The sequence below is a fragment of the Oryctolagus cuniculus genome, chromosome 12, assembly GCF_964237555.1.
Source record: "Oryctolagus cuniculus chromosome 12, mOryCun1.1, whole genome shotgun sequence".
Classification (NCBI taxonomy): Eukaryota; Metazoa; Chordata; class Mammalia; order Lagomorpha; family Leporidae; genus Oryctolagus; species Oryctolagus cuniculus.
In genome coordinates this window covers 105,493,206-105,517,443 of record NC_091443.1, presented here as the reverse complement: position 1 = coordinate 105,517,443, position 24,238 = coordinate 105,493,206, and the positions used below count along the sequence as shown (strand labels likewise).

The 24,238-nt window shown below is 57.6% G+C and overlaps 1 protein-coding gene across 1 annotated transcript; it reads left to right on the top strand.

Annotated features, from left to right (window-relative positions):
• Positions 1-1,550: 1,550 nt before the first annotated feature.
• Positions 1,551-8,964, top strand: TMED3 (transmembrane p24 trafficking protein 3). Its single transcript, XM_008248437.4, has 3 exons — positions 1,551-1,853; positions 3,481-3,729; positions 8,340-8,964. Exons 1-3 carry the CDS (start codon positions 1,680-1,682, stop codon positions 8,574-8,576), a joined length of 660 nt encoding a protein of 219 aa, XP_008246659.2. The 5' UTR covers positions 1,551-1,679; the 3' UTR covers positions 8,577-8,964.
• Positions 8,965-24,238: the final 15,274 nt, after the last annotated feature.

Below are 24,238 nucleotides of genomic sequence, written 5' to 3'. Positions count from 1 at the left end.
CCAGTATATTTTATTTGTAAGTATATTCTGCACGCCTGTTGTCCAATAGCCTACAGGTTGCTTTCATACACGTTAGCATGGTCATCAGGGTCACCTGTGACCAGTGGCTGACCCAGTCTACCGTGGCACCTCAAAAATTGATAGAAAATTGAGTTCAAAGATGAGCTGATTTTGACACCAAAAACTCTGAAATTTATTTATATGAGAAAGTCTTGGGAATTCATGAAAATGCATATTATCAAACATTTGTGATGAATTTCAAAATCTTTTGAAGTAAACTTATCTTTAAAAAATTTTTATTCATGGGGCCGGCACCGTGGCGCAGTAGGTTAATCCTCCACCTGCGGTGCCAGCATCCCACATGGGTGCCGGTTTGAGTCCCGGTTGCTCCCCTCCCAATCCAGCTCTCTGCTGTGGCCTGGGAAAGCAGTAGAAGATGGCCCAACTTCTTAGGCCCCTGCACCCACATGGGAGACCGGGAAGAAGCTCCTGGCTCCTGGCTTCAGATCGGCGCAGCTCTGGCCATTGTGGCCATCTGGGGAGTGAACCAATAGAAGGAAGACCTCTCTCTCTGTCTCTCCCTCTCACTGTAACTCCACCTCTCAAATAAATAAAATCTTTTAAAAATTGTTATTGATTTATCATTTGTTTGGAAGGCAGAGAGAGAGAGAATACCTTTCCATCCCTTGGTTCATTCTTCGAATGTCCACAACAGCTTGTTCTTGACAAAGCCAGGAGTCTGGAACTCCATCCGGGTCTCCCACGTGGGTGTCAGGGACCCACGTCCTTGCACCATCACTTGCGCACTCCCAGGGCGCGCATCAGCGGGAAGCAGTCGGCCCCAGCAGCTCCAGCTCCGCATCGCGACCCATTTCTATTCGAAGACCCTAAAAGCAGCTGGCGTTCTCCAAAGCTTTCACGCACATTTCCCGGAGGGATGAGAGCAGCCCCAGTCTCCCGGGCCTGGCGCAGACCCCACGCAAGAGCAGCGCCTGCAGGCGGGCCAAGGAGCATCCGAGGGCCGCCGTGTGCTCCAGCCTCACACCCGGACCTCCGCCCCCGAGCCGGGGAAGCCTGGGTCCCTCCCTGCGCCTGCGTGGACTGCTACCCGCCCCTGCCCGTGATGACAAGGATGCCCTCGGCTCCTCCCACAATAACAGACACCCATTCCCGCCGCTCGCTCGGGGAGTCTCGGCTCTGGCAATGAGTCCTCGCGGTCTCAAATGCTGCAAATCCTTCTGGTAGGTTCCTCGGGATTCTGCAGGGGGGCCGACGCGCGACAGCTCTCCAAGGCCGAGGCAAACGTTTGCAGCAGAGGCGGGACGGGGCAGGCTGCGACCGGGGGGCGCTCGGTCCCGCGTGTCTGCAGACGCACGGGAGCGCGCGGCGCTGCGTTCTCCCCGGGGCGAACCCTCGGAGCCCCGCGGTCGGGGGAGGGGGCGTGTCCCGGCGCCAGCGCGCACGCGCACAGGGCGAGGCACCCACCCCCGCCGCCACCCCGCCCCGCATCCTCCCCGGGTCCCCGAGCGCGCGGCTGCGCACTGAACCGCCGCCGCCCGGAAGCGCCGCGCCCGCCCGCCCGCCCGCGCCACGTCGGTGCTGGCGGGTCCTGCCCGGCTCCGCCGCTGCCGAGGGGCGCAGAGGCCGAACCGCAGCGCACGGGTCGGACGCAGGGGGCCATGGGCCGCGCGGCCCCGCGCGCCGCCTCCGCGCTGCTCCCGCTGGTGCTGCTGCTCCTGCTGCGCGCCGAGCGGCCGCGCGCCGCCGAGCTCACCTTCGAGCTGCCGGACAACGCCAAGCAGTGCTTCCACGAGGACGTGGAGCAGGGCGTGAAGTTCTCGCTGGATTACCAGGTGCGGCCGGGGCCCGGGCGGCGCCCGCCTCGCACCTGCGCCCCGCGCCCTGACCCGCGGAGGCCGTAGAGGGCCGCGGGTGGCCCGGAGACCGGCGGTCGTCCGGGGAGGAGAGATGTTTGGGTCCCTCAGAGACCCCCCTGGGTCGGACCAGGGGTGGGGATGGGGAGCGGTCAGCGGCGCAGGTGCGTGGCCGGAATGGGGGATGCCCCGGCCCCGCACCCTGGGGAGTTGGAGTGATCTCCTGTGGGTCCTCCAGTTGTGATGTGCTGGACACAGGCTCTGAGCCCGCCCCAGGCAGCTCCTGGACCGCCGGGCGCTGCGAACGGCAGGGAGAGGGAGTGGTTTCATCGTTAATGTGGCTTTTTCTTCTGTCTTCTCCCGCATTGATTGCTGGAGCAGGGGTCGGCGCAGCGAGGTGGGAAAGGAGGCGACGCGTGCCAGGGGCCGTGCTGGGGCGCGCTGGCCATCTGGCTCCTGCTCTGCCCGCCCTTGCAGAGGTGTCCTGGGGCTGGTCTGGGCCGGGGGTCTGCGGTGAGCAGAGGGAGGGTTGCAGGCCGAGCGCCTGCGGGCTGGCACCTGCAGAAGTGAGCCGGTGCGGCGGCGGCAGTGGTCAGAGGCACTGGAGGCTTTGCTTAGGGACTCCTTTGTCGTGATGCTGAATGGCTGAGTGTGGTTGGCTAACAGCGTGGCTGGAGGTGCGTGACTGCCAGGCAGGGCTCTTCTCCCGAGGGGCGTCCGGTGTGGGTATAAACCCGCCCGGCCACGGACACGCAGGGGAGCCCGCGTCTGGGAGCCTTTAGGGGGACACAAAGGGCATTTCCAGTTTGGAAACAGGTGGTGGCTCCTGCTGGCCGCCTAACAGAGTGCGGAGGGAGTGGTTTCCAGGGCTCCGCCCCACCGTGGCACTGGCCCTGTGAACTCTTCCGTCTCTTTGGCCTTTCCCTTGCGATCCATCGGCAGCTCTGGGTTACACACTCCTGGACCCCTTCTGCAAATCAGAGCGGCCCCGCGCTGGGGGGCTCCTGTCTCTTATTGAAGGGAGGAGCAGCAGGGGCGGCCCGCACCGCACCTGCTCCTGACCCGGCGGCAGAGCCACCTGTCCACCTCTGCCCCGCCACGGCCGCTCTGCTGCGATCTGAGGGTTCGTCCAGCAGGTGGCCAGCGCGGAGAGCGTCCGTGAGGTCCCCCGCGCATCCTCGGCCCCGCTGTGTGACAAGGGCGCTCCCAGACGGACACGGGTCCTCAGAGGCTCCAGGACCTGGGGCAGGGTCTCACAGCTGAGCACTGGCGCTGTGTAGGGAACAAGGATAACACACAGTTTCCTGGGCGTCTCTGTTTCCTGTTCCTCTTGATTTCCGAAAGCGTCCTTGGCTCCCTCCTGGGGGTGTATTCCCTCCTCGGGAATGAATGAATGAATGCTGCAGGGGCAGGGGAGAAAGAAAAGGGTGGACGGGATTCAGATCTGAGCCCTGGCCACTTGCCCTCGCGCAGAAAAGCGACTTCGCCCCTGCCTTGGGCGCTGGGTGGTCAGGTGCCCGAGTGGAGCCTGCCCTCTGTGTCTGGTGCTGGGTCTGCCGTGGTGGGGGGAGCCCTCTGGTGACAGCAGATGCCTTGTGGTCATCAGGTCATCGCCGGAGGCCACTACGACGTGGACTGCCACGTGGAGGACCCCCTGGGGAACACCATCTACAGGGAGACCAAGAAGCAGTACGACAGCTTCACGCACCAGGCCGAGGTCAAGGGCGTCTATCAGTTTTGCTTCAGCAATGAGTTCTCCACCTTTTCTCACAAGACCGTCTACTTCGACTTCCAAGTGGGCGACGAGCCCCCCATCCTCCCAGACATGGGGAACAAGGTCACAGCTCTCACCCAGGTGAGTGGGCGCTAGGGGTGGCAGGCCTGGCCGGTTCCTCCTCTCTGATCCCTGGGTGCCCATGTGCCAGGCCTCTCTGCTTGTACATATGCATTCACTGTAGAGACAAGCCGTCTGCTTTGCGTGGTGCGTTAGTTCCAAGATTTAATCTAAGCTCCCAGCAGGGGCCTTTCCTCCCTGGGGTGACTCTGCGATCCAGGCTCTTTCTTCATGGTCATCCTTGTGCCTACCCTGAGACCTTCAGGGCCCTGCACCTGCAGTGAACGAGAAAGGCCCCCCTGCCACTAGGAAGTCACCTGCCCCCGTGCCCCGCTTCTGCTCCTGTCCCGCTGAGCAGAGCCAGTCAGGTGGCACAGCTGGAAGCGAGGCAGGCTGGCGGGTTCAGGCCGGGCTGGGCGCTCCCCGCTGAGCCCCGTGACCCCGTGGCAGGGCAGAGTCACCCGCCAGCCTGCTCCCGGGGTTGGCGGTCCTCCATCTGCAGCCGCCTGCCCCTTCCTTCCTGAGGGCCAACACTGGGGCACCTTGGGTCCTCAAGGAGGCCAAGATGGCCTCTGGGCTGTCGTGCGGGGTGGCCCTGTGCCACGCTACTCTGCGGCTGCAGTACACTCCAGCGGCCCTGTGCCGCCTGAGCCGGGTCCCCCACCTTCCCCAGGCAGCAGAGGCTAGAGCTGCATTGCTGCAGCCTGGCCTGTGTAGAGTTACAAAGTCACTTCCCCCTTGGTGCTACAGTGCCATTGCCATTGGTCAGGGGCAGCTTGTGGCCAGGCACAGGAAGTCCCGTTGCACAGTGCTGGGTTTGAGCCTGGCCACGTGGCGGCTCTTGGAAGACCTTGTCAAGGGAGTGTGTAGTGTGTGAGGTCTTCCGGTCTTTGGCCATTGGTGTTGGTGAGTGATGAAACCGTGGGAGCTGCCTCTGACTTCACCCGTCCCTGCCCCACCTCGGGGGAAGCGCAGGTGACACTTTGGGGCACGGTCTTTCTCATCTGCCGCTTGCAGCCAGCACTGGTCCTCTCACTCCCTCCCCCCGCCCCCTGCCTGGACTTTTGCAGCACAGTGATGGGTCGGAGGCCACGCTTTCTGGCACCAAGATGAACGCTAGGAGGAAAGAGCAGGACCTGCTGTGACCTGGCTGAGACCAGGGGGCCCGGGGTCAGGATGACCGAGCATCGAGGAACAGGCACGGCCAGGAGGGGGCTGCTGCCGGGCAATGAGCTTCCTGAGCCCCTGGGCGGATCCCCGGGGGGGGCGGGGGGCCAAGGTGTCCTGCCCATCGTGGAAGGATGCAGGGTTTCCCCCAGCGCTGCCGTGAGCCCACCGCTCGCTGCCCTGAGCCCAGTGCTCACTGCCCTGCCGTTGAATTCTGCGAGAGTTGACAGAGCCAAGTCCTGTGTTGACAGAGGCCCTGGTGAGGTGAGGGCTGCTGGCCGTGACGTCAGCCAGTGGCGGAGGCAGCAGAGGAGGACAATGCAGCCCCAGGCACAGCCGGCACGGATGGAGCGGCGGCCAGGCTCCCTGCCAGGCTCCAGGATGCGGAAGGCAGCCGGGACTGGTGGTTGTGGCGGGGTGGGGGGTCAAACCTCCGGGGAACCAGGCCCCGTGGCCCCGGGGTTTTCGTATATTAGGCCTCTCTTCCCAGCAGGCGGGTTTGGCTGGTTTCCTGCTGGCCAGGAAGCAGGCTGGGGGCAGTAGCCTGAAGACTCCAGTCCAGGGGCCTGTGTTCCTGGGGGGCCTGTGCCACGCCCTGAAGGGGTGCCGTGGTCTGGCTGTGCTTTGTCCCCCCAGGGTTCACGTGTTGGGAGTAGTGGTGGGACCTCGCGGGAGGTGATGGGGCCGTGGGGTTATCGCTCCAAGTGGGGACTCATGACCATCTCTGGGGAATGGGCTGGCCTCCCGGATCTGCATGTACTCCCATGGGGCGGGCTGATGGCGAGCAAGGCCGACCCCCAGTTTCGGTCTCCCTGCTGCCCTGTTGCGTGGTACCGGCCGCTGGGTTAGGAGGTGGCGCAAGGTGCGGAGCAGGTGCAGCCGCCGGACCATGAACTTCCTGTCTGAGCGCCTTTGCTTCGTGAAGCTCCCGCGCTCAGTGTGATTGATGCCACAGGAGCAGAAAGCGGGCGGAGCCGGCGTTGGCAGGCCTCGGTGCTGCACAGTCCCCTTTGGTGCTGCGTCAGCACCCAGAGCTGGCCCGCTCCCTCCCTGCCACAGCGCTGGTCCCAGGGTGTGCCCTTGCAGGCCCAGGGCCCTCTGTGCGGTGCCACCGCCTGCGTCCAGAGCAAGGCCCCCCGTGGTGTCTGGCCTCTCCCCTCTTCCTCCCTCCCTCCCTCCTCGCCAGGACTTCTGGATCCTGGAAGAAGGCTGGAGACACAGGCCTGATTCCCTCCCGGTGGAGCCCCCTCTTCCATCTCCATGATGGTCGACGTGCACTGGGGCGCTCGGGCAGTGTTGCCGACAAGCTGGGAGGGGCAGGGCCCTGTGCCCGAGAGGCCTCCTGCAGCTGTTGGCATCAAAGCCGGCAGGCACTGGAAAGCCCCCTTGGAATCTACTTTTCTTTTTAAATGTTTGTTTTATTTACTTTCATCTACTTGAAAGGCAGAACAACAGAGAGAGAAACAGAGACAGAGAGCGTCCATCTGCTGGTGTACTCCCCACATGGCTGCAACAGCCAGGGCTGGGCCATGGCCAGAGCCAGAAGCCCGTGGGTCTCCGACGTGGGTGCAGGGGCCCAAGCACCTGGGCCATCTTTGGCCGCCTCCCAGGGTGCATTAGCCGGGAGCTGAATTGGGAGCGGAATAGCTGGCTCTTGAATCAGCGCTCCAGTATGGGCTGCAGGCTGGACACCAGCAGTGGCTTAGCCCGCTGCACCCCGCACCCGTCTGGAACCTCTCTCGGGAGGTGTTTCAGGATCAAGCGTCTGTGGGTGCACAGGTGGCGGGGGCCGAGGGCGAGGAGCCGGGGCTGACTGCGGCCCAGGCCGCGCTCTGCTCCATACACGGCTTTGCCTGTGGAGCTCGGCAGGTGCGCAGGTGTCTGGCAGGTGCATCCGGGGCCCCTGCAGCCTGAGAACTCACTCCTGGGAAATCTTGGAGGCCTTGCAGGCAGTGGTGCTCCCGCGGTTGCCTCTGGGTTCTTCCACAGGCGTATTGCTGGTCACTAACTCATCGCCACCGGGCGCCTCACACCTGCCTCTGTGCGCTCTGGGCCTGGGCAGGCGTGGCCGGATTCTGAACCCCAGGCGGGGATCTTCCCTGGGAGCTGTAGGGCATCTGCTCTCAGGCTCTTGCAATGCAGATGCAGTTCCCTTCCGTGCAGCTGTGGGACCAAGGTCAGGCTGTCTCATGGCTGGCCGCAGTGCCCTCAGCCCCCAAGGCCTTCCTCTGCCTCCTGCAACCTGGTGGAGAACGGGCTGTACGTTTAAGGGCCGGTGTGAGCAGATCAGGCCCTGGGCCGTCACCCTGTCTCTGTCAGCTGTGCCGTGGGACACGGCTCAGTCACAGCTGTGACGGGCCATCATGGTTACAGGTTCCTGGAACTGGGCGGGGCATCTTGCCATGTGGCCTTGGTAGGGGACCCTTTTAGAATTCTGCCTGCTGGGGCTGGCCCTGTGGCATGGTGAGCTAAGCCTCTGCCTGTGGCACCAGTATCCTGTATGAGTGCTGGTTCGAGTCCCGGCTGCCCCACTTCCGATCCAGCTCTCTGCTGTGGCCTGGGAGAGCAGTGGAAGATGGCCCAAGTCCTTGGGCCCCTGCACCTGCATGGGAGACCCAGAAGAAGCTCCTGGCTTCAGATCAGCTCAGCTCTGGCCGTTGTAGCTATTTAGGGGAGTGGACCAGCAATGGAAGACCTCTCTCTGTAACTCCACCTCTCAAATAAACAAATAAAATCTTAAAAAAGAATAAAAAGCAGCACAGAATATTCCAGCAGGAAATTGTGACGTGTGTGTGGCACACGAGTGTGTGTGCGTGCCTGAGTGTGTGACTCACGAGCGTGCCTGTGTGTGTGACTCACGAGCGTGCCTGTGTGTGTGTTTGTGCGTGTTTGTGTGTGCGTGTTTGTGTGCGTGTTTGTGTGTGTGTGTGAGTGCCTGCGTGTGTCTTGTGAACGTGGGAAGCATGTCAGGTGTTTGTATGTAGGCCCATGGGCAGCAGCTGAGCAGTAGCCTTGGCAGTGGCTCCAGCATTAACGCTGGCCTGGTTCACTGTCTCTTGCTTACTAGCTGTGTGGCCTTGAGCAGTCCAGGTGGCCTGTTGGAGCCTCGGTGTGCTCATCAGGGTCATGGGTGAGCAGTGGGTCGGCCTTGTGTAACAGGGGGCTGACCCGTGCCTCCCCAGGGTGTCCAGAGCTCGAAAGAAGACAAGGCAGGGCCGTGCTGAACGGCTTAGGCTTGGGGCTCCGTGCCTGGAGTCAGACGCTGACTGCCGTGTGGCACCTGTGCGACTCCGGGCAGCGTGCGGGACCTCTCTGAGCCCTGGCTTATCAACGAAGCCACGCGAGAGCCGCAGCCCAGGCCCCCAGTAGGCACCGCGCGGAGGGGACCCTGGAGGTTGCCTGTCGGTGCATCTGCTGTTGCTGGCTCGGGGGTAGCCGCCTGACTGCCTGTCTCTCCTGCCCAGATGGAGTCCGCCTGCGTGACCATCCACGAGGCCCTGAAGACGGTGATCGACTCACAGACCCACTACCGGCTCCGCGAGGCCCAGGACCGGGCCCGAGCCGAGGACCTCAACAGCCGCGTCTCCTACTGGTCCGTGGGCGAGACCATCGCCCTGTTCGTGGTCAGCCTCAGCCAGGTGCTGCTACTGAAGAGCTTCTTCACCGAGCGGCGCCCCCTCAACAGGGCCGTGCACTCCTAGCGCCGCGGCCGGGCCCCTGGGTGCAGCCTGGTGTTGGGGCAGGGGGTGGGGAGAGCTCCCCGCCTTCCGTGCAGGGGCCTGGACCTCGGCCTCAAGGCATCACACCTGCCGTGTGCCTGCGTGCCACACCGGTGTTGGCAGTGAAGCCAGACCCCGCTGGTGGGAGGGACCCCTCGTGCCCAGGACTCCGGCCAGCTTCTCCCGGTGGGCAGAGACAGGTGCACTGGGTGCTCGCCCTGCCTCCTTGGGGCGCCTCTGGCCCTGGAACAGCTGTGGTGCGTGCACCCCTTGGGGGAGGACCCTGCTGGTGACTGGGGGCCCTTGGGTGGCTCCGCCCCTCCTGGGGGTGGGAGCATGGCTAATAAAACGGAAGTGTGAGTGGCCTGGAGACTGACTGTGTCCTCGCTTCTTTGCTGTGGGGGAGCCGCCAGCTGGCTGGGGAGCCCGTGTCTGTACACAGATGATTGGAGTCACGGCAGGTGACGGCCAGGGGCTGTGTGCGGGGCCGTGTGGAGGGGGCTGAGTCTGCCAGGGGAACCCAAACAGGGATAGGCTGGCGAGTGTCCTTGCTGTTGCTGTCCCAAAAACGCTTATTTTATTGATTTATAAGTCGGAGAGAGAGGTCTTCCATCTGCTAGGTCACTCCCCAGGTGGCCGCAATGGCCAAGGGCAAAGCCAGGCCAAAGCCAAGAGCCAGGAGCTGCATCTGGGTCTCCCATGTGGATGCAGGGGCCCCAGCACTTGGGCCGTCTTCCACTGCTTTCCCAGGCCATCATCAGGGAGCTGGATGGGAAGTGGAGCAGCCGGGATTTAAACCGTCGCCCACCTGGGATTACCAGTATGGCAGCCATGGGGTTAGCCAATTGCTATGCCACAGCACCGGCCCCTGTACTTTTTTAATTTTTTTTTTTTAATTTTTTTTTTTTTTTTTGACAGGCAGAGTGGACAGTGAGAGAGAGAGACAGAGAGAAAGGTCTTCCTTTTGCCGTTGGTTCACCCTCCAATGGCCGCCGCGGCCGGCGCGCTGCGGCCGGCGCACCGCGCTGATCCGATGGCAGGAGCCAGGAGCCAGGTGCTTTTCCTGGTCTCCCATGGGGTGCAGGGCCCAAGCACCTGGGCCATCCTCCACTGCACTCCCTGGCCACAGCAGAGGGCTGGCCTGGAAGAGGGGCAACCGGGACAGAATCCGGCGCCCCGACCGGGACTAGAACCCGGTGTGCCGGCGCCGCTAGGCGGAGGATTAGCCTAGTGAGCCGCGGCGCCGGCCTGTACTTTTTTTTTATGGTATTTCTTTCCTCTCACTTTGAAATTAAGTTCTGAGGATACGTAAAAGATTACAAAAGTTCGTGGGAAATGGAATGAAAAGATACGTGGTTTTTTTGGTGCAAAAATACCCTTTGAAGTTTATGTGAGTGAGGCGTCTTCAAAAAGTTAATGAAAAATGTGTAGTATGGAAATACAATGCATGGTTGCCAATTAAAAGTTATCTTTTGGCTCTTTGCCACAACCTTGTTGAAGTCCCTGCCAATCCCTGTGTGCCCCCTGCCTGAATTCAGGTTTGTGCAGCGCTGGGGGACTCCTCATAGCGTCTTCAACCCGGGAAACCAGAAAGTAGAATTTCTGCTCAGAAGAGCTCGGGCAGCCTTGTGATCATTCACCCCAGAGTCAATGGAAGGAAAATAAAACCCTGCCCCATTGCTGGCGTTAGATTTTTGCAATAAGATTTTACTTTTTTAATAAAATGATTGCTGTTTATCAAATATTTGTTTTGATCAATGAAGTAGCCTATACAGAAGAAATATTATTTTAACACCTAGAGCTTCAGGGTTAGAGCACAAGAAACAGATTTTTTTTTTAAGATTTATTTATTTATTTGAAAGAGTTACACAGAGAGAGGAGAGGCAGAGAGAGAGAGAGAGACTGTGTGTGGTCTTCCATCGGTTGGTTCCCTACTCAATTGGCCGCAACGGCCAGAGCTGCATCTGTCTGAAGCCAGGAGCCAGTAGCTTCTGGGTCTCCCACATGGGTGCAGGGGCCTCAAGGATGTGGGCCATCTTCTACTGCTTTCTCTGCCATAGCAGTGAGTTGGATTGGAAGTGGAGCCGCCGGGTCTCGAACCGGCACCCATATGGGATGCCTGTGCTTCAGGCCATGGTGTTAACCCGCTGCGCCACAGTGCTGGCCCCAAGAAACAAATTTTGAAGCTAAAGATTTGGGGGTTTGGGTGGTGGGTGTGGTGGTGTGGTGGGTTGAGCCACCACTCGGCATGCCAGCATTCCACTTCAGTGCCTGGTTTGGGTCCCAGCTACTCTGCTTCTGATCCAGCTCCCTGCTAATGCCCCTGGGAAGGAGCAGAAGCTGGCTCAGGTATTTGGGTCCCTGCCGCCCCTGTGGGAGACCCAGATGGAGCTCCTGGCTCCTGGCTTTGGCCTGGCCCAGCGCTGGCTGTTGCAGGCATTTGGGGAGTGAACTAGTGGACAGGAGATATTTTTCGGTCTCTCCCTCTCTTTCACTCTGTCTTACAAATGAATACATTTTTTTTAAAAAAAGGTTGTATTTAAAATTTTTTTCAAAGATTTTATTATTTGAGAGGTAGAGTTACAGATAGAGAGAGGGAAAGACAGAGAGAAAAGTCTTCAATCCGCTGATTCACTCCGCAAATGGCCACAACAGCTGTAGCTGTGACCATCCAATCCGAAGCCAGGAGCCAGGATCTTCTTCCCGGTGCAGGGGCCCAAGAACCTGGGCCATTTTCTGCTGCTTTCCCAGGTCATGGCAGAGAGCTGGATGGGAAGTGGAGCAGCCGGGACAGGAACTGGCGCCCATATGCGATCCTGGTGCTGTAGGTGGCAGCTTTACCTACTACACCACAGTATCAGCCTCCCTAAAAAAATATTTTTAAAGACGAAAGTACAGTGAGGTACTCTGTAAAAATTTAAAACATAGGAAGGGTGCAGTTGTGTAGGATAGGTGACATGGAAGTTGAATTTAAGAAAGAAGGGCCTCTGGGCGATGGGGGTCACTGTGATGAGGGCCCTTTGCATGGGTTCAGTGGTGCTATAACTGGCAAGAAATTCACGCTTCAGATACGCCAGACGTCACCTTTGTATCTCCATTCATGGTGGAGCATTTTTGGTGGCAGCATAAACACGGACGAGGCTTTGCAGGTTCTCAAGTTCTCTCCCAGGATATTTGAGAAAAAGAAACAGGACATGCTGCCTCGCTTTGCCCCCAGATTCTCTGGGGACATCTGTGCCGTGACACCTGTGCCCTGTGCTGGGAGCGGGTTGGCACTTGAGCAGAAAGGGTGCCTGGGGGGTCTGACCTTCTGACCTGAGTCCAGGTCTGTCGGAGGCTAATGCATGGTCTGGGACGAGGTCCTGAGCTCCTGGCAGGTGGGGTTTGGAGCCCATCTATGAGCTTGCCCAGGAGATGGAGAAGTGCCCAAGGAAGAGAGAGGAACTTGGAGTCCTCCTGAGGTTCCGGATCATCAAGACAGAGATGTGTTTATAAAGGTGACTTAATGATTTGCCCCCTGCGACAGAATTCAGGAGAGACTGGAAGTCCTGGGAGAAATCCCCTGTAATCAGGGATCTGGGTGGGTGACCTGGGCTCAGCCCCAAAGACCAAGAGTTGGCGCGTGCCATCTGCCACTGCCTTCCCAGGCACTTTGGCAGGGAGCTGGGTCAGAAAAGAGCAGCCGGGACTCAAACTGGAGCTCCGATTTGGGATGTGAGCCTTGCAAGTGGCAGCTTACCCCACTGCGCCACGTTGCCCGCCCCTGTGTATCTCAGGGACAGCAGCTCTCTGCGGCCATACCCAGAAAGGGACGGCGCAGCTCCGTGGTCGATTGGGATCCGCAGGACACGTCCAGCCCGCTGGGGAGAGGCGGGTACCTGTCCAGACAAGCGAAAACCTGCAGCCAGTTCTCACTACTGAGCAGTGAGAGACTCGTGGTTGCCTCCTGGCAGACTCAGCGCCCTGGTTGTAGCCTGGCATGGATTAGAATATGCCTCCTGGCTGGTGCCACGGCTCACTAGGCTAATCCTCTGCCTTGCAGCACCGGCACATTGGGTTCTAGTACCGGTCGGGGCACCCGATTCTGTCCTGGTTGCCCCTCTTCCAGGCCAGCTCTCTGCTGTGGCCAGGGAGTACAGTAGAGGATGGCCCAAGTGCTTGGGCCCTGCACCCCATGGGAGACCAGGAGAAGCACCTGGCTCCTGGCTTCGGATCAGCGCGGTGCGCCGGCCGCAGCGTGCCAGCCGTGGCGGCCATTGGAGGGTGAACCAATGGCAAAGGAAGACCTTTCTCTCTGTCTCTCTCTCTCACTGTCCACTTTGTCTGTCTCAAAAAAAAAAAAAAAAAAAAAAGAAAAAAGAAAAAAAAAAGAAAAAAAAAATGTGCCTCCTATAGCACATGTGGGTGCTGTTCTGAATCCAGTATCTGTGACGTTGTATTCTGGGCTTTCCTGTGGTATGCTGGGAGATGTGGCATGGAACACATCCATGTCCTCCTTTCCAAGTGTCAAGTTCAGCTCCCTGGCAGCCGAGGTCCATGGGCCACTTTGGATTGAATGCTCACTGACTGCACCTGCTAGCGGAGATGAGGGGAACGGCGGGTCTTGTTTTCGCACAAGAAGGAATTCAGAGGTGAGACAGAGCAGTGGGAAGCGAGGGAGCACGGTTCAACGGACGGGCACCTCTCCAGACGGGGCCGAGAACGGGTGCCTAGCTGTGTGTCACGCTGGGGTTTATAAGGGAAATGGGGTCCACTTCTTCCCTGGTTTTTCCTTCTGCCCTCTCCTCCCGGACAAAGCGTGTGCTGGGTGTGAAATAGGTAAAATCCCATCTAAGATTTCCTTACCTGGGGTTCTCAGAGTGGGGAGCCCACCCGGAGCTGGGCAGAGGAGATTCCCCTAAAGGTGCCTTCCTTGGGGAGAAGGCTGGGACCACCTGCCAAGTGTGGGCAGGGCTTGGCCGTGTGAAACCCTGGGCTGCTTCCAGGCGTGGTTCTGAGGCTGCCGGAGCCTGCTGCGCTCCTCTCGCTCCTCTCCGTGCAGCCTTGTTTGCCTTAGCACTCGGTGAATTTCTGACTTCCCGCCTGACAGCCCTGTTTCCCATCCCCCCCTTAACTGGCCTCTGTACTCTAACGTTGGAGTATCTCCTACTTTTGCGCTCTCCATTCTTTTTTTTCTTTTAAAGGTGTATTTATTTCTCTGAAAGACAGAGTTACAGAAAGAGAGAGAGAGAGAGAGAATCTTCCATTTGCTGGTTCACTCCCCCAATGGCTGCAACAGCCAGGGCTGGGCCAGGCCAAAGCCAGGAGCCTGGAACTCCACCTGGGTTTCCCATGGGGATGGCAGGGGCCCAAGCACTTGGGCCACCTTCCACTGCTTTCCCAGGCGCATTAGCAGGGAGCTGCATTGGAAGTGGAGCAGCCGGGACTCTAACTGGTTCTCTTATGGGATGCCGGCTTAACTCACTGTGCTGCAGCACCAGCTCCCAGGTTTCTATTCTGGCTGCGTGCTTATGTTGTAGAACCCTCCAGGAGCGAGTCTGCTCACCCCCACAGAGCAATCCAGTCACTGACACCAGCAGTTATGGCTCAATCCCCCACGCGCCTTGGGGGACTGGGGCGGGCCAGAGCCTGAGCAATGCATGATGTATTTGCATACAGGTCTCTGATTGGTCCACAGTACCCGTGGCTTTCCTTTGATTGGTCAGTGGTAGGAGGCTGGCCAGCAAGGTCTTCAGAAGATGCAATGATGACAAATGGGGTCTGCAGGGGCCTGCAGGTGAGCGGGGCCTGGGTTCCTGTGAAGCGTAGGTTAGGACACTCACTAACGGAGGCGACCGTTGCATCCTGAGTCTTGTGAGCTGGGGTCTTGGGGGCCAGCCCTGACCCACGCGCCACTCCTTCAACTCAGCGCATTCATGTTCAGGAAGGAGCTGACTTGTATCAAAGTGGAGTCAGAGGAAGGGAGAACTGGGGCCAGATAAAGTCTGCATCAAAGGCATTAGGGACCGGGGCTCAGTTTCAGTGATGGAGGGAGAGTCTTTAAATTCTGTGTTTTTGGTGCCGGTGCTGTGGCATAGTGGGTGAACGCCCTGACTTGAAGCGCCGGCATTCCATATGGGCACCGGTTCGAGACCCGGCCACTCCACTTCCGATCCAGCTCTCTGCTATGGGCTGGGAAAGCAGAGGAAGATGGCCCAAGTCCTTGGGCCCCTGCACCCGCATGGGAGACCTGGAAGAAGCTCCTGGCTCCTGGCTTCAGATCGGCGCAGCTCCGGCTGTTGCAGCCATCTGGGGAGTGAACCAGCGGATGGAAGACCTCTCTCTCTCTCTCCCTTCCTCCCTCTCTCCCTCTCATCTCTCTGTGTAACTCTTTCAAATAAATAAATAAATCTTAAAAAAAATAAATTCTGTGTTTTCTAGGACAACCATTGGAGAGGCAGAGCCAGGGTGCGTAGATGCTCGGGCTTTTCCCGATCTAGACATTTCTTAAGCAAAATGACAAGAAAGCAGAAAGAACATTCTGGGGCAAACTCACAAGTGGGTGGAACCCAGCTCTACTGAATGACAAGAAGGGGAGCCAGGTTAAGGGGAGCCTGTTTTTCCAGTCCCAGAAGGCTGGAGGCTGTTGTTGGTAGCTCCTCCCAGCTCACCACTGGGCTTCTGGGTAATGCGGAAAGCCTTGACCTTGGCCATCAGCCGAGCTGGTGTGATTCTGCAGAGGCTGACACAGCCTGTCTCGCACATCTGTGAAATGGGCTTCTCGCCAGGCACCCCCTCCAGGAACTTGATAAGCCTGTTGACACCTTTGCTCCGCCTTTGTTGCTGTTTGTTTGGGCTCCCCTATAGCCTTTGTGTACAGCTGGGCTGAGAGTGAGGATTAGCAGGAAAGGACAACAGAACATTCTCAGATCAAATAAAGCAGCCAGGAGGGACTTGTCACTCTGGGTCGGGGTCGCTGGAGGAAACCCCAGGCGGGACCAAGCACCAATGGGGAGACCAAGGACCGGACCGCAAGAGTGTGGGGTTCAGGGATCCTGCACCACTTCCTCAAGTCAGTGAATTAATTTTAGTGAAAAGCAAGGCATGGAAGTGTGGGGAGAAACTGGGAGCAACTCGGACTAGACTAAGTTACTGGAATTAAGACTTATTCTATGCATCTGCTCTCCCACAATATGGCGCTGGGAGAGGAGGTAACAGCTTCTACACAGCTGCCTCCAGTTCAACCAATAAACTGTAGGACCTGCTCCTGATTGGAGGAGAGTAGCGTACTCGGCGTGTGGGTAGCAGAGTTGGGATTGGTGGAAAAGGACTATAAAGGAGGAGAGAGCCAACATGCACCAGGAACATCTATCCGAATATCTGAGCAGCCCCCCGAGAGAGCCGGAAGTGGGGAAAGCGGCCAGGGGGAACCGCCCTTCCACGGAGGTGGAAGGGACGGTAGCCAACCCGGGAAGAACCAGCAGCAAACCCGGGGAGGGCCGAGCAGACAAAAGAACAGCGCAGGGTCCTGTGTCGTTCCTCCACGAAGACGGGGAGCAACACGGAAGCTTTCTGCTAAGTGAGGGAGCTGGGAGAAGGCCAGGGGCTGGGAGCGCATGGCACCCCGCAAAGGCACGGCGGGCGGTGAGGACCCTGGAGCTCAGGGGAAGCAGGTGCAGGCCTCAGGCAAGTACAGCCCTGCTCACTTGTCATTCCAGTCCAAAGGCAGCTGGCGGCTCTCCTGAAAGGGGGGGGGCAGGGGACAGAGCGCCTGGGCGCGGAGGAGGAGCCCCCTACCCCCATGCGAAGTTCTACTGACATCTGTGGAAAATCTAGTTCAGATAAACTTGTGACTCCTCGTCACTTAGCAAAAGCAGGACAGAAAGTTGAAATCGCAAACTAGGATTTGAGGGAAGCTAGGAGAAGGTGGAGTCTAGGGGACACAGTTCTAGCTCAGCCTAGGACAGATGGTACTGGAGACGCCGTCCCACTCGATCGACCCGTGCAGCTGTTAAAAAGAGAAATGGTGCTCATTCAGAACTTTGCCTTTGCCAAAAGTAGCTTGAATCAGCTAATTAATGTTTTTTTTTAAGATTTTATTTATTTATTTGAGGGGTAGAATTACAGACGAAGAGAGACAGAGGTCTTCCATTGGCTGGTTCACGCTCCAAGTGGCCACAATGGATAGAGCTGGCCTGATCCAAAACCAGGAGCCAGGAGCTTCCTCTGGGCCTCCCATGTGGGTGCAGAGGTCCAAGGACTAGGGCCATCTTCCACTGCTTTCCCAGGCCACAGCAGAGAGCTGGATGGGAAGTGGAGCAACGGGGACTTGAACCAGCACCCACAGGGGATGTCGGCACTGCAGGAGGAGACTTAGCCCACCGTGCCACAGCATGGACCCCCACTTAGTCTCTGATGAGATGTGGACCACACCAGGCGTCAGCAGGGAACTTGTGTAAAAGACACAGAGCAATGTGGAACAACCAGGTCTCCACTCTGCCTCCCTCTGAACCCCGCCTCCTTTCATGATCAAATGTGAGCTTCAAGAACCTGTTTAATGATGTTCACAGTCCTATTGGGTACAGTGATAAAGCCCTGGCCTTGACCCAAGTGCCACTGCCAAGGGGGCGTGGGTAGGTACCAGACAGCGTATGAACCTTTGTGGGAATACATGACATCGCTGCCAATGACTGCAACAACTCCTTGTTCAGCAACGTGAAACGATACTGGAAACAGTGGCTGGCACTGTGGTGTAGCAGGTTAAGTCGCTGCCTACAGTGCCAGCATCCTGTATCAGTGCTGGTTCGAGTCCCGGCTGCTCCTCTTCCAATCCAGCTCTCTGCTATGGCCTGGGAAAGCAGTAGAAGATGGCCCAAGTGCTTGGGTACCTGCACCTGCGTGGGAGACCCGGAGGAAGCACCTGGCTCCTGCTTTCAGATTGGCGCAGCTCTGCCCATTGCAGCCAATTGGGGAGTGAACCAGCAGGTGGAAGACCTCTCTGTGTCTCTCTCTCTCTCTCTGCCTCTGCTTCTCTCTGTGTAATTCTGACTTTCAAATAAATAAATGGATCTTAAAAAAAAGAAACAGAATTCTGTATGACATGTGAAAAGCATACGTGTGCATATATTAAATATATTAAATATGCTATAATGTATGTATATAGGAAAATTATAAAAACATGGATTGTATGCAAAATTGTAAATAAAAAGGCCATCTCTGGGAATGAAGGAGGGGAATGGGGACAGGGCACAGATAGGAAGAGAACTCCTGTTTTGTGTGGGGTGCATTTGTTTGTTCTTTCTGTAAAAAAAAAAAAGAAATCTGGAATGTGGATGCAAACTCCTTAGAATGTGCTGGTTCCGGGTGGCAGATCTGCTGGTGCTTGTTACATCACCTTCTGCACTTTTCTGTATTAAAAGTCTCAAAAGCAAACTGAATAAGCGGGTGGCGACGGCTTCTTCTCTCCCCTGAGGGCTATGGCAAGGTTTCGATCATGAAGTATTTTCCTGAAAGGTCTTTGCAAAATCCAAAGCCCTGTACAAATTGACCAGGAGTTTTCAGAGAGTTCCCGGGAACTGTGTATGAGGTAATAATAGCTATTCATAGGTTTCAAAAAATTTGGCAGCAAAATAAACTTATCACTTAAGTTCATTGTCTACAACCTTCGTGGAGTACTAATCTGAGCCATTCGCTGCTGAGCCTACTGACTTCCATTTAAAAGGTGTCGTCTCATCGCTCCAAATTTGGGGTGGTGTTGGGCATGATGGGAGGGGCAGTGGTGGTGGTGGGGTTGGGGCTGGTAAAGAGTAGGGTAGCTGGTACCCCGATTCAGCTTGTCCACGCTGTGCATACTACACAGTACCTGTTTAACAGTTTAACGCAGCGCTGGAGCAGGAAGTCCTATGTCCAGTAAGACTAAACCTTCCCAAGGCACACAGCATCCCTGTGTGCCTCCTTCTGCTGCAGTGGGGGGAATTCGTGTTTTCTGTACTTGGCGAACCCCCACTTTTTTTTTAGGATTGCTGCAATATGAGAAACGAACACAAGAGGGCAGTAGAGAAACATCCACGAAGCTCCACGTTCTCTCCAGGGCTGAGGCTGGCACGGGCCAGGGTCTGCGCTCAGGATAAGCGCTCCTCAGCAGGGAGGAAGGAGGCTCCGTGGGAAACTCAGGGGGTGGGGGTTTCCAGGGCTGTTTCGGGAGCCATAGGGCAGCTGTTGAGACCCCTAGCTCAGTCTTCCCAGCTCGAGCCAGGAACCTGCCTGCCACTCCATGACGGAGGAGGGGGCTGCGCTGTGAGTGGGTGTGCGACTGCCGGCCAGGGAGACCCTCCAATCGCCCCCTACAGGGGCGCCAGCGGGAGCAGCCCCGTCCAGGCTCCCAGGCTCCTGGGAAGCCGGTGGAGTTGGTCTGATAGCAAGGAGAGATGAGTTGCCCAGCCACACACAGTGGGATTGCCACCTGCGGCAGTGGGCGTGGGCGAGGGGGTTACCTCTGGGCCCCGCCCCCAGCTCCCCTCCCCCAACCTCCGGCAGCCACTGGGGAGCAGGCAGGAGGGTGAGCCCAGGTGTGCAGAGCAGAGGGAGACACAGCCCCTGCCATTCTATCTGTCAAGATGGACCCGAGCCAAGAGGAATGTCGCTTGGTGAAAAAAGGTGAGCGGGGGTCTCCCCGCGGACCCCACCCACACCACAAGACCGCTGGGCCACTTCTTGCTGGGGAGCACCGAGGCCCCGCCAGGCTCCCCACCCAGCCTGGGGAGCTGCCCCCTGCACTGCTGCATTGCCCCCTGAAGACAGCCCAGCCCCTGCTGTACCCTCCCCATCCGTCTGCCCACTTGGGGTCCCGAGAAGCAGCTACTCCCAGCAGCTCCAGGGACCCAGCCCTCTGAGCCCAGCGGGAGGCCCCAGAAGCAGTTGGCTGGCCCCGCCTACCTGCCCTCCGCTCCCAAAGGACCCAGACCTCTGCAGAAGTCCCCTGGGAAGAAGAGCGGGAAGCACCAACCCCCCCCCCCCCGACCTTGAACAGCTCAGTGTGTGTGCCAAGTCCCCGGGGAGACGGCTGGGCCGCCCTGCCCCATCCTCCCCGGGTCCCTAGAAGCAGCCAAGAGGGCTGTCCTCAGCCGCTCAGCCCACTGCTGCTCTTAGAAGCGGATGCTGGACCTCAGCCACCCAGCCTTGGTCCAGAGAAACAGCTGGGTAGACCTGCCGGAGCGGTCAGCTCCCAGAAGCCCCCGGAAGTTGCCCGTGTGGCTCTCAGACACAGACAGGCACCGTCCCCACTGCTGGGCACAGCTGGGTGCCGTGTGCACAAAGCTACCAGGGACCCTGCCCCGCCTAGGGGAGCTGCATCCCAGCTCGGGGAGCAGTCCCACCACCACTGCAGCCCAGGCCTGGGCAGCCACGGTCATCACCCGTGTGGATCACGGAGGAAGATGCCACGGACACGACACGGAGGCGGCCGCCTGGGGCAGAAGCTGTGGCAACCCGGTAGCCAGCACCTAGGGCACATCACCAGGACGGAGTGTTTTAGAACAGAAGCTACTCTGTAAAATTGGTAGAAGCAGTGGACGCACTGGATACACAAACAAGGTCAGGGCACACCACACATGGCTCCGTAGTCAGAAGGAAATATTGAAGATGCTGTTCTTGCTTTTTTTTAAAAAAAAAAATTTATTTATTTATTTGCAAGTCAGAATTGCGCAGAGAGAGAGAGAGCGAGAGAGAGAGAGAGAGAGATCTTCCATCCGCTGGTTCACTCCCCAATTGGCCGCAGTGGCCGGAGCTGCGCCAATCTGAAGCCAGGAGCCAGGAGTTTCTTCTGGGTTTCCCACGTGGGTGCAGGGGCCCAAGGACCTGGGCCATCTTCTACTGCTCTCCCAGGCCGTAGCAGAGAGCTGGATTGGAAGAGGAGCAGCCGGATCTCGAACCGGCGCCCGTATGGGATGCCGGCACTTCAGGCCAGGGCATTAACCTGCTGCACCACAGCGCCGGCCCCTGTTCTTGCTTTTTAAGATGGGAAGTGGTGCAGCGTATGGGAAACTTATGGAAATTCTCATGCAGCAAAGGGAAAAATGAACTCTTAAAAACACAGAGCTGCAAGTCAAGAAGAAAAGCCTCTGTCGACTCACATCATTTACCACGTGGCTTGCGACAGTGAACACAGGAAGTGAATTCACACGCAGGAATGTTGATGGGAATGCCAATGAAGGGAGCGAAACAAGTAGTAGCAGTCTCATTTGTTAATGACATCTTCCTCCAATGAAATATTAAGCAAATACCACAAAGAATTAGATAGCAAGTTAGATCAATTGCAAGGTGCATTGTTAAATGGACAGCAAAAGATGTAGACCAGGCTGTCTGGAATGATGCCGTGTGTGTAAAATGTAGACTTGCACCATCTTACAGAATACCTCCTGGATGGGAAGAGGAGCCGCCGGGACTCGAACCAGCGTCCGTATGGTATGCAGGGACCACAGGCACAGGCTTGACCTACTCTCCCACAGTGCCGGCCCCAGCCATCTCCTTTCTAAGCTTCCGTTTGCCCAGCTGTGTCCCGAGGATGTTGGAGCAGGGTCAGGTGGCTGGCAAGGCCCCTGGCCCTGACCCCTGGGGCTTCTCGCGGAAACTTTGCTCACGGAAGTGAATTTTCTGCTCTTGCACAGGTCTGCTAGGGGGCCGGGTTTTTGGTTCTTTGGCAGTACTGTGTCTGTTGAAAAGATGGAAGAAATTTGGAATCGCCGTTGCCTCAAAATAAATGTCTCTTTTTTTGAACAACAGATTCTTCGTGGAATGAAATGATAAAGATGAGTCTCAAAAACACATCGGTGGCCGGCGCTGCGGCTCACTAGGCTAATCCTCCACCTGCGGCGCTGGCACCCGGGTTCTAGTCCCGGTTGGGGCACCGGATTCTGTTCCGATTGCTCCTCTTCCAGGCCAGCTCTCTGCTGTAGCCAGGGAGTGTAGTGGAGGATGGCCCAAGTGCTTGGGCCCTGCACCCGCATGGGAGACCAGGAGGAAGCACCTGGCTCCCCGCTTCGGATCAGCACAGCGCTGGCCGTAGTGGCCATATGGGGGGTGAACCAACAGAAGGAAGACCTTTGTCTCTCTCTCTCTCACTGTCTAACTCTGCCTGTCAAAAACAAACAAACAAACAAAATACATCGGTGACACACGGGCAGGTGGCACTGGCCCCCGGTTCTGACCTTCCTCTACCCGGTGCGCCCCCACTGTTGGACTCTCCATGATACACTGCGGCCTCCCAGTCATGCTCGGGTCGCCGGCGGACACTCGCGCCTCTGCTGTCATCTGTGATGAACCTACAGAGATTTTTAGAAGACAAAGTGCCCAGCGCCACTGTGTCGGGCATGGCGTGGTCTCTCCCAGGGAGGCTGTGCACAAGATCTCCAACACAGCAAAGCTGGGGAAAGCCCAACGTTCACCCGCGTGCCACGGTCCTCTTAGAAACGGCCTTTTCTCTCTGCACTGAAACTATAAAAAAATAAACTCAGCATCATCATTTTAAAGGACAAAAGTCTTTTGCTGGTAGCTAAGGTCGTCCCCGGTGTGGAAAATATAAGATGATGTACTAAAAACGCATCATTTGGAGCAAGAGTATAGTATGGGGCCTTGGCACAAGTGCATGCAAAATCTCTGCTTCCTAATAAGCCGACAGAGCTGTTAGACATTTAATGAGACAAAGTACCAGTGATTATCGCACCAGAATCACATATATTTTACCAGCAGAGGAAAAGAATGATTTAAATATGCAGAAACTTTACGAGGAAAATAACTTTCCTGAGAGCCAACAAGGAGGCTATAAAACACTCTCCATTAAGTGGTCCCCCAGGGCCAGCGTGGTGGCACAGTGGGGTGAACTGCCGCTTGCAACCCTGACATCCCATGGCGGAGCGTTGGTTCCAGTCTCAGCTGCTCTGCTTCTGATCCAGCTCCCTGTGGGGTGCCTGGGAGGCAGCAGGTGATGGCCCAAGTCCTCAGACCCCTGTCACCCACATGGGAAACCCAGATGGAGTTACCGGCTCCTGGCTTTGGCCTGGCCCAGCTCTGGCTATTGAAGCCATTTCGGGGAGTGAGCCAACAAATGGAAGCACTCATTCTCTCTCTTCGTCTCTCTCTTTCTCTCTCTCTTCCTTTCTCTCTGTTACTCTTTCAAATAAATAATTAAATAACTAAATTCTTCTTAAAGTTTTTTTTTATTTATTTGAGAGGCAAAGTTACAGGTTTTCCATCCACTTGTCACTCCCCAGATGGCCTCAATGGCAAGAGCTGCGCCGATCCGAAGCCAGGAGCCAGGAGCTTCTTCCGGGTCTCCCACGTGGGTGCAGGGGCCCAAGGACCTGGGCCATCTTCTACTGCTTTCCCAGGCTGTAGCAGAGAGCTGGATTGGAAGAGGAGCAGCTGGGACTAGAACTGGTGCTCATATGGGATGCCGGCACTTCAGGCCAGGTCTTTAACCCGCTGTGCCAAGCGCCGGCCGCATTGTCCACGTTTTAATAAGGGAAGACCCACCCATATTATTATGTAATAAAACTCATTCTGGAAAAGGAAGAATTTCCAGCCACTCCTTCGTTTCTGCCTGCCCCCAGTTCACAGGTCACCGCTTGCTTCCTCCTGTCCTGCAGCTGTGACCTCAGGGCCAACACAGCGACCACGGCTTCCCCTCGGATCCTGTCTACACCAGACGCATGCTTGTGGGGCTGGTGGCCTGGTCCCTGCACCTGCTCTCAGGAACATCCTGCAGGAGGCGGGCTCTCGGTGAGTAGCTGGGAGGTTTCTCTGCAGTTTCGGAAGAATCGGGGCCTGTAGCCTCTGGGACAGTAGGAATGTGTGAATCTCTCCATTTGCTCCGAGGCCAGCGTCCCAGCCCTAGGGCCACTGTTCTTTCTAGAACATGCAATTGCAGGCTTGACTGTTCTCTGGCTGGGGGAGGGCAGACTCGGCCAGGCTGGGGTCTAGAAAGCCCAGGTCCTGGGCCACAGTACTCCAGCTAGGCAGATGCAGAGAGACAAGCTCAAGACATTCTCAGTGCCCAAGGCTTTGCCTAGAGACCCTGCTGAGCGCGCCTGCTCGCGAGCGTCCATGGATGGGTGGGTGGGACTCCATGCGTCTGACTGCCACCGCAGCCCCGTAGCAGCTAGATTCTTGGTCTCTTAGGCTTTCGGGGTAAACTCCCCGTGTCCACATGGGAATGGAAAATTGAAGAAAAAGAAGGATCCAAGGGAAGGGGCGCTGTCTTTGCAGGCAGAGCCTCTGACCCGTCTGATTCCTCACGGCCCACGGCAGGGGCGGACACAGCGGAGAGGACCCTGCGTCCCAGGAGATGGAAGACAACAGAGCTCCAAATGTCACCTCCCCGGAAGTCCCCTCCCCACAGGTTTGGCTTCATTCTGATCTATTTTTTTATTTGAAAGAGAGGGAGACCTTCCATCCACTGGTTTACTTGCCAAATGACCTCAGCAGTCAGATCTGATTCAGGCCAAAGCCCGGAACGCCATCTGGGTCTCCCACGTCGTGGGTAGCAGGGACCCAACCGCTCCAGCCGTCACCTGCTGCCTCCCAGGATCCGTGAGCAGGAAGCTGGATCAGAAGCAGAGCAGCAGGGACTCGAACTGGCACTAATACACTGGATGTGGGCATCCCGGGGA

Excerpts from the sequence above, each read along its gene's own strand:
- TMED3 (XM_008248437.4), top strand. The coding sequence starts at position 1,680 with ATGGGCCGCGCGGCCCCGCGCGCCGCCTCCGCGCTGCTCCCGCTGGTG. Across the intron at positions 1,854-3,480 it reads AGTTCTCGCTGGATTACCAG|GTCATCGCCGGAGGCCACTA; the intron begins GTGCGGCCGGGG and ends TGTGGTCATCAG. Across the intron at positions 3,730-8,339 it reads AGGTCACAGCTCTCACCCAG|ATGGAGTCCGCCTGCGTGAC; the intron begins GTGAGTGGGCGC and ends TCTCCTGCCCAG.